Source organism: Drosophila mojavensis, unplaced genomic scaffold, assembly GCF_018153725.1.
Source record: "Drosophila mojavensis isolate 15081-1352.22 unplaced genomic scaffold, ASM1815372v1 contig_49, whole genome shotgun sequence".
Taxonomy (NCBI): domain Eukaryota; kingdom Metazoa; phylum Arthropoda; class Insecta; order Diptera; family Drosophilidae; genus Drosophila; species Drosophila mojavensis.
The window spans coordinates 1,615,414-1,632,514 of record NW_025318872.1 but is presented as its reverse complement, the minus strand read 5'-3'; the positions used below and the strand labels follow the sequence as shown (position 1 = coordinate 1,632,514).

The 17,101-nt window shown below is 41.2% G+C and overlaps 4 protein-coding genes across 7 annotated transcripts; 3 read left to right on the top strand and 1 right to left on the bottom strand.

Moving 5' to 3' along the window:
• Positions 1-3,972: 3,972 nt before the first annotated feature.
• LOC6577898 (UDP-glycosyltransferase UGT4) lies at positions 3,973-7,629 on the top strand. 4 transcript variants are annotated; one of them, XM_044009211.1, is made up of 6 exons: positions 3,973-4,115; positions 5,587-5,936; positions 6,013-6,395; positions 6,458-6,656; positions 6,711-7,156; positions 7,299-7,629. In XM_044009211.1, exons 2-6 carry the CDS (start codon positions 5,673-5,675, stop codon positions 7,588-7,590), a joined length of 1,584 nt encoding a protein of 527 aa, XP_043865146.1. In that variant the 5' UTR covers positions 3,973-4,115; positions 5,587-5,672; the 3' UTR covers positions 7,591-7,629. The 4 variants fall into 4 exon arrangements, with proteins under 4 accessions (XP_043865146.1, XP_043865145.1, XP_043865147.1 ...); XM_044009210.1 differs by having other exon boundaries at positions 3,973-4,191; XM_044009212.1 differs by having other exon boundaries at positions 3,986-4,039.
• A 1,959-nt stretch (positions 7,630-9,588) lies between these two features.
• Positions 9,589-12,635, top strand: LOC122757353 (UDP-glucosyltransferase 2). The gene is made up of 5 exons (XM_044009275.1): positions 9,589-9,753; positions 9,983-10,282; positions 10,892-11,265; positions 11,331-11,969; positions 12,032-12,635. The coding sequence occupies exons 2-5, from the start codon at positions 10,004-10,006 to the stop codon at positions 12,303-12,305; spliced, it is 1,566 nt and encodes a 521-aa protein (XP_043865210.1). The 5' UTR covers positions 9,589-9,753; positions 9,983-10,003; the 3' UTR covers positions 12,306-12,635.
• Positions 12,636-12,828: 193 nt separating this feature from the next.
• LOC116803908 (UDP-glycosyltransferase UGT5-like) lies at positions 12,829-15,087 on the top strand. Its single transcript, XM_032729083.2, has 3 exons — positions 12,829-13,262; positions 13,668-14,047; positions 14,106-15,087. The coding sequence occupies exons 1-3, from the start codon at positions 12,999-13,001 to the stop codon at positions 15,019-15,021; spliced, it is 1,560 nt and encodes a 519-aa protein (XP_032584974.1). The 5' UTR covers positions 12,829-12,998; the 3' UTR covers positions 15,022-15,087.
• Positions 15,088-15,451: 364 nt separating this feature from the next.
• On the bottom strand, positions 15,452-17,077 carry LOC6577895 (sterol carrier protein 2). The gene is made up of 4 exons (XM_002003790.4): positions 16,968-17,077; positions 16,588-16,911; positions 16,336-16,526; positions 15,452-16,146 (listed from the first exon to the last, which is right to left on the bottom strand). Exons 1-4 carry the CDS (start codon positions 17,010-17,012, stop codon positions 15,483-15,485), a joined length of 1,224 nt encoding a protein of 407 aa, XP_002003826.1. The 5' UTR covers positions 17,013-17,077; the 3' UTR covers positions 15,452-15,482.
• Between the last annotated feature and the right edge of the window lie 24 nt (positions 17,078-17,101).

The window sequence follows — 17,101 nt, the reverse complement described above, 5'->3', positions numbered from 1 at the left end:
TTCACTTTGAGCTGCGACGGGACATGATTTATCGACATTCTGGCGGAAATCGCTGCGCCAAAAACCAAACGAAACGTAACTTGGCCCCAAAAACTTGGCCCACGCTTAACTTTTCCCCAATCTTCAGCAGAGTACTCCACGAAACGGAAACGCAATCGGCGCACTGCCAAAAATAAATTGATTACTGTCACGGAAATAGCTACAACACACACACACACACACAGACACACACATACACAGACACAGTCTTACACCCACTCCCAGTGTTGTTTGTTAATCGATATAGCTGAGGGATAGCACACCTTGGCCCATAAGACTACGAATGTCTCAGACTCAGGAGAGTCAGCAACAGCAGCAGCTTACGTGTAAATCAAGGCGGCATATGGCCAGCGGCGGGGGCTGTCACCTTTATAGATCACGTGACGTGGCCATAAATAGTTGGCGCCTGTCAATTAAAGACACCTGCATCAGGTAAGTGCTAGCTGCCCGGGCTAGTGGTTTCCTGACAGGCCGACAACAGTGTAGACCAAGGCAAGACAATTGGCCAGAGACGCTTTCAAATTCCTGGAACTAGACATCATAAAAAGGAAATTTTATTTAAGGATAATAGAGAATATAGATATATTTATAAACATTATTTCATTTCATTGGAACTTTTGGAAAAGGAAGTTACCATTGTACATGGAAGTAAACAAACCCTTAGATTCAGAAAGAAAAGTTGAATAATTCTAAATAAGACTGAAATTTCTAAATATAATATATAACTGTTAGACAACAAATATATATTATGATCTCATTTTAAGTCCGATTTGCAGAATCGACCCTAAAATCCTTATTGCTACAGATTCACCAACTACAAGTCATAGTCTAGGTACCCGACTATATCAAGTACTATTCACAATTCGCTGCCATTCGCCCAGTATAGACAATCTATCTACTTCACGCAAAACTTCGCTATCTACACAAACAGTTAGCCCACCTGTCTAGCTGCACAGGTAACCCTTGAACACCTTACGACAAAGCGATTGATTGGCGGTAACAAATGTATTAGAAACTTTCTCTGTATAATTTCCGCATTTTCAGGACATGGAACCGATAGCATTCACTTCAAATTGCACTTCCGTGCGAAAAATTGTTTATCGAAAACTTTCGTTACGGGTCGAGTCCAACTACTTGCCCGCCCTGTACGAACGGCTTAGCCATCTCCCAGTCCCGCAGGCGTATCAATGGCAAATGCTTTTGCACAATAGAACGACGTTCCCGGGAGGCATTCGCCTGCCAGCCCCTACCCATCCTTGCTCCGCAACTCTACAGCCAAAATCCATCGATAAAGTTTGCACCTATTGTCATTTTATTGATTTGTTATAAATTTCACACACTCTCACACACGCGTGCTTATCTTTTCATGCACTTCTATTAAATGTAAATGGCTGGAAAATGTTCAAAGTGCCCCGCCCACTTTGCACAAGTCAAACACGCGCTGACTGTAACCCTTTTAGCTTATCTGCGACTTTTCAATGCGATTTCTATCATTTAAAATTCCATTTTATTGCCGTTTATCAGCAAATAGAAAGCTCCAGGAAAATGGAAAATGGGAAATGGAAAATGAATACAAAAAAAGTGAACGAGTGCACATAATCAGAGTTCAAATGCCAAAGACGTTAAAATAAATTGATACGAACGGGTGAGATTTTTTTTTCCCCAACGTGTGTCAGTAAAATGCGTGAGGAAAGAGTGTTTTATATTTATGTATATATACGTACATATGTATTTACGCATGTAATACAAGGATGGTAAAGACTGGACCATATACTACGAAGAAAATACTCTTATTAAATTTAAAATGTATTTAACTCAAAAAGTTTTATCCATTGGATCTTCCCAAAAGGTTTGCTTTATATTATCCTAAAATGTTTAATAATATCGTTCTATCCTTCCCTATCCAAATCTTATTCTATCTTCAGATATCTATACAAGTGACTCTATCTAGTTCGATTCGAACTAAGATTAGTCCCATTGCCTATAAACACCGCAGGACTAATCTTAAGTTTAAGAAGAAGAACAACATAATCAAGACCCAAAAAGTTGGCTCGTTGTTCATGATTTTCTTAAATGAGCTGAATCCTCTAACTTCAAGAAGAAGATTTTTAGGCAAAAACATCTTGTTCTGAAATTCTTTCCGTGCAGTAAACTCAACTTTAACTAAAATTCTAGTCTCAGCGTGGATTGGTTAGCCCAAAATGTCAGCTATTGATTTTCAGGCGCAACATCTGTTGATATGCTGGCTGGGGCGCCTAATTTTCCAACAAGTTTTTCCACACTTGATTTGATAATGTGTCGTAAATTTTCCTGCACTTGCCATTTCACTTTTCGCTCGTGAAAATTTTCACAATTAAGGCGCATTTAATGACGTGTTGCTAATATAAACACAACACTTCCTGGCAGGCGTCGCGTCAACTCAGCCCCGCCCATCGTAGCAAACCAACACCTCTCCTCCCCGCCGTCCCCGCCCATGGCCAAGCAAGCAACCAACCATCCCCTCTGCTGTCAGCCATCAACATCCACAGGGTATCGCAGCTGCTGACAACGTCCAGTTTTACCCAGTCAAAGTTACCAAAAATCTCTGCCTCAAGTTGTACGCTAATTGAGCGGAACGTGAAAATTTTTCCTAATTAAATGATTTCCTCAATTATTACGACGTGGCTCCGTCCTCAGCCTGGCCCTATAGCCCACACGAATATGAAAATTCCAGCATTTCGCAAATGATATTTTATGCGATGCTGCAACATTTTGAAATTAGTATCTCAAAAATTACGATTATTGCGCGCTCCCTCGGCACAATTATCAAGTGAAGTGAATTTTAAATAAGCCTGCGCCTGGGCCCAAAAACTTTTGTCAATTCTCATAAAAATCTCAAAAGTTTACCAAATACTTCCCATGGGCTGTGTGTGGAGCGCTCCCAATCAGACGACAGCCCAAAAGTATGCTACCGAAAGGTGCGTTTGACAGCAAATGGAAATTAAAAATATTTTATTTATTGCATTTTTAAGGGCGCTACGAAAGAAATTATCTGAGCGGGCCATTCAAACAGAAAATGGAGTAAAATGTGGAAAATATTTTTTTTTTTTAAATAATAGTTTTCTTAAATTATTTTAATATGAAAAAATATAATATAAATATAAAATATAAAAATATGAAAAGTAGCATAAAAATATGTTATTAATAGATAAAACAATTACTAAAATAACATAATAACATAATTTTTTTTAAGGTTTATTCTAATTGGGAATAAATATATATAAATTTCACTTATTTATATATATTTATTCCCAATTAGAATAAACCTTTAAAAAAAATTATGTTATTATGTTATTTTAGTAATTGTTTTATCTATTAATAACATATTTTTTTAAAAATTACGATTCTTACATAAAAAAAAATAATAATAAATTTTAAAAATTTTAAAAAACTGTAATGAATACTAAATATAATCAAAATTTAAATAAATGTCCATCATAGCAACTGCCAACTGTATTACAAAAGAAAGCTTAATTATTTGTGCATTAATAATTTGCTAAGTAAACAATAAAAACTCGTTCTAGCGAAAGCAAACATAGATGAAATCAAATTAATATATATTCATTTATTTAATAAAAAATCCATTGACAAATTAAAAACGGTCGTTTAATTGTTTATATTTAATTCACTGTTTAACTGGCGAATCTTCAATTGTTTACTATTTACCTGATTTCCTATGTAATTTGCATTTGCATCATATGTAGCTGAGCGTAACCGAACTTGTTGTTGTTGCAACACACTCACGACTCAGGGCCCGGCAGGGTCTGAGTGGTCTAACTGATCTGACTCTGAGTAAGTCATAGTAACTGTGATCAGTGCTTCTGGCTGACTCTCTGCTACTTTTAGCCATGAGTCGAGTCGACAGTTTTGACCGATTCACATTGAGTTTGCAATTTCAGTTTGTCTGGCAACCTGAATGCGACGAGTTGGTTTCATTTTTCATTTCCAAAACAGTTGTCAAGTGCGCAGAAAATATTAAGTTTGAGCAAATATACCTATCCAATTATATATAGTGTTCAAGTTTGAAATATATAAATGTAAGAATAGAAAATTCAAGAAAACACTAAACAAATTTATCCTAAAGGAACTCAAAGGATTTCAATAAAGTGAAAAGTAATAAGTGACATAATTCTGGAATAATAATATAGACTATATTTTATATATAAATAGTCTAAATATATATACCATTCATATGAATATGTATATAGAGAAGTGAAACTTATAAGAATTATATAATTTAATTACATATATTTTATTAAAATATAATTTCAAATCTTTATTACATTATAGCTTAAGCTATACCAACCTTTTAATTTTTTTCCGTTAAAAACTAAGAATTGGTTGTATTAAGTAATTTTAATTACAATCTGCAATTAAATACAAATGTTTGTAGAGAAACAAAACAACAAAAAGTGCAAGCAAAGCTTAAGGGCTCTCTGGAGTTCAAAGTTTGCTTGTGTGTGTATGTATGTGAGTATACATGAATGTATGCATCTATGCACACACGTATGTATACATATGCATGTATGTATGTGTGGATGTATGTATGTAGGCACGTAAGTAGGTATGTATGTATGTATATATGTATGTGAGTTTTTCTGTGTGTTTCTGTGTATGTTCTATAAATATAAGTATTAAAGTAAACATTGTTCATGTATGAACCTGTCAAAAGTACTAAACAAAGAGTAATACGCAATAACCTGTGCGTTACCTGACTCCAGTCATCCCTTAGTTGCAGCGACCAATGCAGCAGCTAATAAAATGTAACCTGAGCCTAGACAAAGGCTCAACAAACTAAGAAGGGACACTTGACTAAACATGTGTGCATGGAAAGTGTACCCTTCCAGTGCCTGGAAGTGTCTTTAAGATCCTCATGTTAGGTATATAAGACCAGTTATTAGAAGGAACAGAATAGTTTAGTTCAGATCTTGGATTCGTCAAGTGTGGAGGAACTCTCTAACAACATTAATAGAACAGAGAAAACACATGGGAGCAGGCAGAAATTTTTGAGCAGGGAACAAAGTTTATAATATTCTTAAAGTAATTGTCGATGAAAAAAGAACCCAAAACAATATTTTGTGCCAACAAAACTTATCTATATCATTTTGCTGATATAAAACTATAAAACTTGCTGCCAGTTCAACAAAACATTTAACTATTTTCCATTACTGATTAGTTTCTTTTTGGGGCTGAAGCAGTCAAGAGTTCAGTCTTGGAAATAATAATACACAATATATATTATTAAACCAAATCTAAGCGCTATATCAAATTACTTTTCGCGTCAAGCGATATTTTAACACATATGTACGTGTAACTGCAAGACAATGCACTTTGCAACCTTTATTTGGCATTTAAGAACTCGTTAGATAAACGACTATAATACAGACTTGATCGTTCCGCAATCGAGAAAACAAAAAAAACAACAGTACATAATTGCAACTGCAGCCTCCACAAAGCTAGCAACAATAGCTAAATGCCGGTCACGATCTAACCATAAGATTACCAAAGATTTCAGTTTGCAAATTTGTGTTTGCAAATACAAACGTATCTGGACCTTGAAGTAAAGTTAAGTATACGCTCAGTGTGGCTGCAACATGTTGCGGTTGCTGCTGCTGCTGCTGGGTCTGGCCCTCTCTGGTCCGCTGCCATCAGCTGTTGAGTCGGCCCAGATACTCGGCTTGTTCGGACATCCGGGCAAGAGTCACTTTGATTTCTTTCGTCCCCTGTTTGTGGCGCTGGCTGAGCGGGGACACAATATCAGCATGTACAGTTACTTTCCGCTGAAGGAGCCGATGGCCAACTACACGGATTACGTCTTTGAGGGCATGCCGCTGCTCACGGATTTCGTGGATCTGAAGGTAAATGAGGTTCATATGGTCGATACGAACTACACCCCAGCTCAACTCTCTCTCTCTCTCTCTCTCTTTCCCTAAGGGCATTGAACAACAATCTGATTTCTTGGGAATACCCATCAAAATGGGCAACTTCTTTATGCTGCACGACTGGAGTTTGCGCTCCTGCCAAGTGGCTTTGCACTCGCCACTGATCCAAGAGCTGCTCAAGTCGTCGCAGCGCTACGACGTCATCATCTTGGAGCAGTTCGCCAATGATTGTCTCTCCGCAGTTGCCCATCTGCTGGACAGACCGGTGATTGCCTTGAGCAGCTGTGCTATCATGTCCTGGCACTATCAAACACTGGGCACGCCCCACATCAACTCAGTCATGCCCATGAACTTTCTGCCCCACACCGACCACATGGGATTTGTGGAGCGGCTCAATAACTTTTTCCACTTTCATATTGCCAATGCACTCCATAAGTATATTTATATTCAACTTGTGGAAGCACATGATTTTTTGATTACTTGTCATATCTTTTAAGATATATAACAGAACCTGCCACAGATGCTTTAATTAGGGAACGCTTTGGCCCCGGTCTCCCGCCCATCAATGAGATTGTGAAGAACACGAGTCTCATGCTCATCAATCAACATTACTCCCTGTCTGGCTCAACTCCCTATACCGCTAATGTCGTGGAGGTTGGCGGTCTTCACGTGGGTCCAGCCAAGCCACTGCCCAAGGTAGGTGAAAATTTAATAAATATACTAGACCCATCATAATTTCTGTCTCCTTAGCACCTGCAAAGCCTCTTCGATGATTCCGACTTGGGCGTCATCTACATCAGCTGGGGCTCAATGGTTGATCCCAGCACTTTATCTGCGCCCAAGCTGCAGGCGCTCCTCTCAACCATCTCCAAGCTGAATCGCTATACATTTGTGATGCGCTGGATAAAGAAAGCCATGCCAGAAAATAAGCCTAAGAATCTACATACCTTCGAGTGGCTGCCACAGCGAGATCTCTTGTGTCATCCGAAAGTTAAAGCCTTCGTTTCACACAGCGGTCTCTTGGGCACTTCGGAGTCCATTTACTGTGGCGTTCCATTGCTCGTAACGCCCTTCTATGGGGATCAGTTTCTCAATGCTGCCGCTGTTGTTCAGCGACGTTTTGGAGTTATTGTGGAATTTAAAAACTTCGATGAGCACCATCTGAGTCGGGCTTTAAGAACTATACTGGATGATAAGTAAGTAGAACCCCAAGAAACTTAGGAGAGAGAGAGAGAGAGAGAGAGAGAGAGAGAGAGAGCAAAAGTAAAAATCAGATGGAAATATTCTCTGTCTATAGAGTCATATATTACAATAATTCCTAACTACACTTATTTACAGTTTTGCTATGCAGATGAAACACTCGACTATTGCATTTCGCGAGAGACCCCAAGATCCACTTAAATTGGCTGTCTGGTGGACGGAGCACGTGATCGCCACAAATGGAGCACCACTCGTAAGGAGCGCGGGCAATAATATCAATTGGTTCGTGTATAACTCGATCGATATTTATATCTGCTGCCTGGTAATCGTATTACTCTGCATCGGCACTGTCTGGAAGTTGTTTAAGCTTTTGAGATGGCTTTGTGGCAGGCGAAATGACGCCAAGCAGAACAAATTGAAAAAACAATAAATATTTCATTTGGCACCCGTGAAAACGGAACCTACAGAACCCTATCAATTCCATTCTAATTTGATCACGCGTTTGCTGACTAATTCACGAAAGGAACATGTGAATTTCGTTTTGGTATAATCTAGAAATTTTTACTGACCTCAAAAGATTAAATATTTTATTTACTCGTTGTTCTATGGTAAACAAATTATAAACAATTAGATTATAAAGAGACCTTTAATATTTTTAGTATAGTGAAAGTAAATACTGAGCTGATAATATTGGAATATTCCCAAACCATTTTGATAGTAATGTTAAATCATTCTTAACGATTGTTTATTTGTAACACATTAATATATCGTAATAATTTAAAGAAGTTTTGATCTTCGAGTTCTTATTAAAACAGCTGTGTTAAAAAAAAACAATAAATAAAATAAACAAGTAAGAAAGCTCTAGTCGAGACTGCCCGACTACGAGATCCCCTGAGCCCTTCGAGCAACTGATATTTCAATAATTATTCGCATATGCATACATACACGCACACACACAGAGATACGTACGCACGCATAAACACGCATTGGCGGCAGTGTTGGCTTACTATAGGAACTTAATTGCTTAATAACTTTTCTGGATGGACTATCTTCATGAAACTTTTAGATTATGAATATAACATAGATATGCATGTATTTGCCAAAGCACAAGTCCCTAATATTTGAAATACGCGTTTTACAAATGTGAGGTGAGGGGGTGAATTAGAGGTGGGGGTAAATTTTGACAAAACCCGAAATTGTATAAAATGCATATAAGTATAGATACATAATTTGAAGACTCTAGCTTTAAAGATGTAGGAGATATAAATTTTTTACTGGTTTTCGATAATGTTTTTAATCGATAACAAAATAACGGGGCAAGTTATCGATATTTAAAACAAAACTCGATATGCGCGTGCTATTCACGGACCTAGGAAAAAAATTTCAAGTCTCTAACTCTTATATCTTCTGAGATCGACGAGTTCAAACATAGGGACAGACGGACAGAGCAAAATCGACTCAGCTCGTCGCCCTGATCAAGAATATATGTATTTACTTTATGGGGTCTGCCACGCCTCCTTCTGCCTGTTACATACATTTAACAAAACCATTATACCCTGATTTCCCATTGAAAATGGGTTCAGGGTATAATAAATAGCAGTGCCCTTCTTATCAGTCGTACTACTGTTGACATCACGTAAATATCACATACATACATACATACATATTCAAAAGGCAAACATACAGCTCAATAAAGTAGAGCAAGTAAAATTTATCAGTGACAGTAAAACGTGCTACTAAACATTATCAAATCAAATTGATAATGTTTTTGCAACAGCTCTCAGCTGTCTGCTTCTAAGCTAAATTATAACCGATAAGAGCGATGGTTAAACAATAAAATGCAATTTTTATGCGTCTCACACTAAGGTGCAACCGGTTGCTCGGCGCTCAGGTTGAAGCCCCCAAAAATGCGATTGTATTCACATATAGAGAAATTCGTATAGGAAGTAAAGGAAAAGAGCATTGCAACTGGGCACAGCTGACTGTGTAATACTCTGTACTCAAGCAGTATGATTGCAGAGCAAAACCAACGAACAGATACAGCACAAAATCAATATACTCTTCCTCATGTTGTGTATGAGTAAAAGAGTAAAAGAGTAAAAGAAGAACCGCATGTGCGTGCGTGTGTGGAATTGCTGACTGTGCAAAATTTGGGAGAGCCGTTCGAATTTAAGCAATGCAAGTGAGCAATGCACTGTGAGAGAGATCACATATACATACACAAATATGCGCTCACTGGAGCGTCGGGACGCGTCGTTGCAGCCAGCGGCATTTCGGCAACTTTGTCGAAAAAGAGAGTGTAATAAATGCGTGAGAGTAGAAAATAGACAATGCGCCCTTGATCGCTGACACAAGCTCAATTTCGAATATTCAGCGGCAGCGCAGTCAACGGCTTTTGGGTTACACTGTGACTGCGACTACATGGCTCTTGTCAGTCGTTTGTCGATTGCGAAGCGTACAAGAGGCTCGTAGTTCGTTTGGTGTTTTAATAATTGTGTTCTCAATAAAGCTCCGCATTTGATTGATTTCTCGAGTGACGCTTCATTCACAAACTCAATTAGCGCAATTTCGTCACAGTTTCGGTTGATACGTTGTAAGTTAATAGCAATTTAGGGACTTTCCATGTAATTTCACACTGCAATTATTTACATAATTTTGAGGCATGCGCAGTGCAAATTGCATCGAAGGTTAAGAATTTGCAACAATTAAATGCAACAAGTGTTATTTTGCAATTTTCTTTGATTAGTTCATTCGTTCGCTAATTTTTTTTTTTTCTTTTACGTTTTTTGTTCTAATTTTAAATTTATCACGCATGCCAACAGAAGCAAAACACATATAAAATAATGCTGCAGTTGCGTTCGCTGGGAGCGCTGCTGCCGCTGCTGCTATTGCTGCAGGAGCACGTTTCTGTGGATGCCGGTCGACCGCTAAAAATTCTGGGCTTGTTCCCCCACCCCGGCGTCAGTCACTTTCACTTCTTTCAACCCATCATGCAAGGTCTGGCCGAGGCAGGGCATGAAGTCAGCGTCGTTAGCCATTTTCCGGCTAAAATTCCAACTGCACGCTACAAGGACTTCCCGCTAACAGGCATAGAGAAGCTGACAAACAGCGTCGACTTGAAGGTAAGCTAGTTAATTTTGATTTTTTTTTTTTTTTTTTTTTTTTTTAAATTCCACGCACAACTATTGTATTTGAGGTGCGTTGCCGGCATAAAGCTCAAGGATTGCCGCCAGCTACGTTTAAAAACAATTGGTGTATGCGCTGGAATTCACTTTCGTTTTTGCGATGTATACCCTGTACGAAATGAAAATAGGCTAATGGGTGTAGTAGATCGTATTTAATTTCTGCCACCTTTGATTGCTTTATGTGCTGAGATTTATTTACATACCCTGTACAAAATTAAAGTAAACTTATGTGAATTTTGGATCATATCAATTATCATATATATAATCCATATCAGCTTGAATAATGACCAAAACGAAGTCTCCATCCATAGCATACACAGATTATATATTGTAAAAATGTATGTCTACGGGGTATCTCCAATTCACACCCAAAACATTTTTATTATAATTTCTTTTTCATTTTACTCTTGAGATTTAATTGCAAATTCATCATGAAAAACCTGAAATCTTAACTTCAGCTGAAAACATTTCCTCTATCTCTCTCCCTCTTTCGTTCCCACTGTCTTTTTACCTCTCACGTTCGCTCACTCTGTTGATCTCTTTCAGTTCTTCGACAAGCGTCCCTTCTATAAGCACTTCATCGAGTTCTTTCTACTCTACGAATGGGGCAAGGAGGCTTGCAATTCGACCTTACGATCGGAGGCTTTGCAGACGGTCATGAAGCGCAAGGCTGGCTACTATGACGTCATTATTTTGGAGCAGTTCAACACTGATTGCATGATGGGCGTGGCACATCAGCTGCAAGCACCAGTTGTTGCCCTAAGCAGTTGCTCCCTGCTGCCGTGGCATTTCGAGCGCATGGGCGCTCCGATAATCCCATCGCATATTCCGGTCTTATTTTTGGGTCAATCGCAGGACATGAACTTTGGCGAACGATTGGCCAACTGGTTTACCTTCCATACGCTCAACTGGATGTACAAGTAGGTGGCCCCATAAGTGAGTGTTGCCAGCAAATCTCATTAGCCTGTTTCCTTTACATTTTTAGGCTCTTATCGGTGCCCGCTGCTGATGCAATGGTTCAGTACAAGTTTGGCCACAATATGCCCTCGGTGGGTGAGCTGGCGAAGAACACCTCCGTTTTGTTTGTGAACACACACTACTCGCTGAGCGGTCCAAAGCCGCTGCCGCCCAACGTCATCGAGCTGGGCGGCATTCACATCCAAAAGGCAAATCCATTGAGCGCTGATCTGCAACGCCTGCTGGACAATGCCGAGCACGGGGTGATACTCATCAGTTGGGGCTCCATGATACGCGCCAATTCATTGTCGCCGGAGAAGCGCGATGGCATTGTGCGTGCCGTGGCCCGTCTCAAGCAGCAGGTCATCTGGAAGTGGGAGAACGAGACGCTCGAGAATAAGCCGCCCAATCTACACATCATGAAATGGCTGCCACAGCGCGACATTCTCTGCCATCCCAATGTGAAGGTCTTCATGACCCATGCCGGCCTCATGGGCAGCTCCGAGGCGGCCTACTGTGGCGTGCCCGTCGTGGCCACGCCCATGTACGGAGATCAGTTTCTGAATGCGGCTGCCCTGGTACAGCGTGACATGGGCGTGCTGCTGCACTACGAGGACATTGGCGAGAATACGGTCATGCGTGCATTGAAGCGAGCGCTAGATAAGAAGTGAGTTGAGATGCCTTGAGATCACTATGACTATCATTCATATATGCTTTCCTTGCTTGCAGACACGTGGATGCTGCCAAGCTCGTCTCGCACTCGTTCAAATATAGACCGCAACAGGCACTGCAGCTGGCCATCTGGTGGGTGGAGCATGTGGCTCACACTGGCGGTGATCCTCTATTGAAATCCAGTGCTGTTGAACTGTCCCGCTTTGTGTACTATTCACTGGACTGTTATGCTGTCGTTGGCCTCATTCTGGCCATGGTAGTTGGCAGTTGGATCGCACTCATACGACTCTGTTGCGGCAAGCAATCCAATAAAAAGAACAAAAGGGATTAAATCGATTCGATCCCTGGCTAAGTCTATGTGATATTTTGTATGTGAACGTCTGTTGTGGTTCTATTATAACTAGTGTAGTAACTCCTGCTTCCAGCTATTCGTTTTGTAGTTTATATATCTTGACCCAAATTGTATATATGTATATGGAATGTAAATTAAAAGTCTAAAACCATATTATAAATTATCAAAATATCATATATATATGTATGTACATTTTGGAAATTTTTGGAATATTATAATATGTAACGCAATGTTTTAAGTTTCCCCATTTGCTGAGGAGTAAAAATGTCAGCAAAGGTATATTTCAAATATACATCTATTAAAAAACTAGCCTTCTCTTATATTGGTTTATAGAAATCCTACTAAGTTAAAATGTTGAAATCTATTTATATGAGAGAACTATTTATATAAGAGAATTATTATAGAGTTCACTTCACTGTATTTATTTTATTTTATTTTCTTTTTTTTTTCTTATCTCTCATCTGGTAGATTTCTCTCCTCTCAAATTTTATTTTTATGTGTGCTCAAAATAATTTTGAGTATTCGCATTCAGTTGTTAAATAGTTTTCGACCCTAGCGAACGTCTGCGTGCGTTTTACGTGCTTAGATTTATATATATTATATATATAATATATAATTCATATAATTTTTTATTTATGTAGAATATATATTGCGAAATTGAAGTTGAAAAAAATGCAAGCAAATTCTATTTGGAAATGTTTGCTGCTGTCTTCGCTGATTGCTGGAAGCAGCCCAGTGGGCGCTCTCAACATCTTGGGTCTCTTCATCCATCCGGCCATCAGCCATTTTCAGTTCTTTCAGCCACTTTTGCGCCGGTTGGCCGAGATCGGTCACAACGTGGATGTCGTCAGCCCATTTCGCGATGCACAGCCCCCAAAGGGCTATACGGACTATACCCTGCCCAGCGTCAATTTGAGCAATCAGCTAGGTTTCGATGTGAGTTGTTGAATATATTATACACATGCATACATTTGCATATATAATACTGATTTATTAGGCGAGTTCTATACGATTAACTTAAGGCCGTCTATATCTCGATTTATTTTATATTCATAGGAGACCAATTGTAACACCGATAGGCAGCTTATCAGTGTCTCATTTAATAGCCGTCACTAACTCAATCAATCTGTTACTCAATCAGCTGGCCAATCAATCAACCAGTCATTCAGACTATTTGTCAATTAACCGACTAGTCAATATATTAGACAATCAGTCAATCAATAAGTCTGACCAGACAGTGACTCAAATGTTCAATCAGCATGCCTTAATAATTTGCAGTCTGTTTAACTGTAATCAATCAATGCATCAGTCAGTCAATCAGTCCATCAATTCTTTCCGCAGATGTTTGAAGATATTCCTATGCCATCTCTATTGCCCTTCGGCGAGTTCTTCATTCTGTACGCCTATGGCAGGGATGCGTGCAATGCAACGCTTCATAGCGAGGCACTAGCCCAGGTGCTCCAACATCCGGCTGGCTATTATGACGTCATCATCATGGAACAATTTAATACGGATTGCATGATGGGCGTGGCTTATCAGCTGCAGACGCCCGTCATCGCCATGAGCAGTTGCGCCCTAATGCCGTGGCATTACGAACGCATGGGCACTCCGATAAAACCATCCTATATCTCGGCTCTGTTTCTGGGCCAGTCCGAGAATATGTCCTTCTCAGGTCGCCTTGGCAACTGGCTGACCACGCACACGCTCAATTGGCTTTATAGGTGAGCAGCAGTTGATTATGGATCAGATAACGGATATAGATTCACTTTCTGCTTGCAGCTTGTTTAATGTGCCCGCTGCTGATGCGTTGCTGCGTGAGAGATTTGGACCCGGCATCCCGAGCACTGGCGAGCTGGTGAAGAACACCTCCCTGATGCTTATCAATCAGCATTTCTCCTTCAGCGGCGCCAAGCCTCTGCCACCGAACGTCATTGAAGTGGGCGGACTGCATCTAAGAGCAGCGAAGCCCTTGGACGCTGCACTGCAGCAGCTGCTGGACAGCGCTGAGCATGGCGTTATACTCATCAGCTGGGGCTCCCAGCTAAGAGCCAACTCGCTGTCCAGCGCTAAGCGTGAGAGTCTCCTTCGCGCCTTGGCCCGTCTGCCGCAGCAGATTATCTGGAAGTGGGAGAACGACACGCTGCCCAATCAACCAGCCAACGTGCACATCATGAAGTGGCTTCCCCAGCGCGATATCTTAGCGCATCCCAATTTGCGCGTATTCTTCAGCCATGGCGGCCTGATGGGTCTCACGGAGGCCGTCGCCAGCGGCGTGCCTGTGGTGGGCATGCCAGTCTATGGTGATCAGTACTTGAATGTGGCGGCTCTTGTGCAACGCGGCATGGCTGTGCGTGTGGACCTCAGGCAGTTCAGCGAACAGACCGTATTTGACGCACTCACCCAGGCCCTGGATCCTAGCTACAAGCAGCAGGCCAAAAAGGTTGCCGCTGCCTACAACGAACGTCCGCAATTGGCGATGGATAACGCTCTCTGGTGGGTACACCATGTGGCTGAGACACGCGGTGCTCCACTGCTGCGGTCCAGTGCTGCTAAGCTCAATCGCTTTGTCTACTATTCGCTGGATGTCTATGTGACAATTGGGGCTGCTCTGTTATTGCTCCTGGTCGTCGCTCTTAAAATCTGGCGTATATGCTGCGGACGGAAGCGGCAACTGTCGAAAGCTAAGCGCAGTTAGTTAAAAGAAGAAAAATCACTTAATACTCTATGAAGCTCAACGAACTAAGAAACCGTTAATATCTCAGCATGAACTGTACTTCATTTCATCGATAAAAGTGCGGGCGATTTCAAATCTGTGGATAGTTCAATAGAACAATTTCACAAATACTAATCGATTATTTACATTAAGTACTGCTTGACAAGCAGTTCAAAAGTTTTACGAGTGCGTACGATTATCGCTTGGTATTTTGCTTATGAATATTTAAGTATTTTTTCCCTTTGGCACTTTCTATACCTTTTAAATTATCAAAGCTACTTGAACTTCGATTTCAAACTTAAATTTATATACAAAATACGTATTTAATAAAGAACAGCTCAAAATATTCAATAATTATAGCCGAATATTTTAAAGCTCAAAGTTGTTTCAAAATAAAAAATACAAATTCATATACATATTTACATAAGCAACAAATACATTATTTACAACTTTGCTTTGGACGCACCAGGGAAGCCCAGACGATATAGAGTTACCACAACGGCACCACCCAGCCCCAGATTATGTTGCAGGGCCAACTTGACATTAGGCACCTGCCGCTTCTCGGCCAAACCACGCAGCTGCCAGCACAGCTCGGCGCACTGAGCCAAGCCTGTGGCGCCCAAGGGATGTCCCTTGGAGATAAGTCCTCCACTGGGATTGATCACAAATTTTCCGCCATACGTGTTGTCTCCATTATCGATAAACTCGCCAGCCTTGCCCTCACCACACAGACCCAAGGCCTCATAGGTGATCAGCTCATTGGCCGAGAAGCAATCATGCAGCTCCACGACCTGCACATCCTGTGGCTTGAAACCGCTCTTGGCGAAAAGGCGTTGAGCGGCAAGGCGAGTCATGTCATAGCCGGCAATCTTCATGAGGCTCTTGTCAGCAAAGGTCGACTCGGGATCGCTGGCCATCTCCATGCCCACAATCTCGACGGCTTGCTTTTCCAGACCATGACGACGCACGAATTGCTCGGAGGCCAGAATTGCAGCACCCGAGCCATCCGAAGTTGGACAGCACTGCAGCTTGGTGAGCACACCCTCAACCACCTGAGGCGACTTCATAATCTGCTCCAGGCTGTATTCATCGCGGAACTGGGAGTATCTACAACAACAGGAGGAGAGAGGCGACAGATTAAGATAAGACTGACTGCACCACTCGTCTATCAAATGGATGGCCAATGTTCAGTGTGAGGATGGCCCCACGATAAGCGATACCAGATAAGATAAGCGCCTTCGTCTATTATGGCATTGAACTTTCGACTGAGCGTTAATCAATTCATATAGAACTTACGGATTATTAACCGAATGCTTATGATTCTTCCAGGCAATCTTTCCGAAGTGTTCCGGCTTGGTGCCGTACTTCTTCATGTGCTCCTTGCCAGCATTGCCAAAGATCTGGGCAGCCATTGGTCCAGGTCCGATCTCTGTTAGTTCTCCCATTTCGGTAATGTGACGCTCCATGGGATTGGCACGATCAAAGTACTAGCAATAAAGATAATGTTATGGATGACATTGTATGGGGATGAAAGTTTCCTCTAGCTACCTTTGACGCCAACGAGCCACGCTCCATTTTCTCAAATCCCAGAGCTAGGACACAGTCCGCGTTGCCCGACTCGATGATCTGCTTGCCCAGATACAGGGCACTCGAGCCCGTGGAGCAGTTGTTGTTCACATTGTAGACGGGAATGCCAGTCATGCCCACCTCATAGACCGCACGCTGACCGCAGGTGGAGTCGCCGTAGACATAGCCCACAACAGCCTGTTGCACCTCTTCGTACTTAATGTTGGCATCCTGGAGAGCCTTGGTAACTGCTTCCTTGGCAAAGTCGGGGTAGCAAACATCAGCGCGGCGACCTGGTTTCTCGAACTAACAGTCGAAAGTCGGTTACAATTGGAGACAAAGGTCACTTCCCTGATACGAACCTTGGTCATGCCAACGCCGATAACATAAACTCTTGTCTTAGTCATTTTGATGCGCTTCTATTGTGGTAGGCGTCCGCGAAGAAACTGTTCGACACATTTTCAGTTGGGCGCGAATTCACTTCAGTGTACATGGA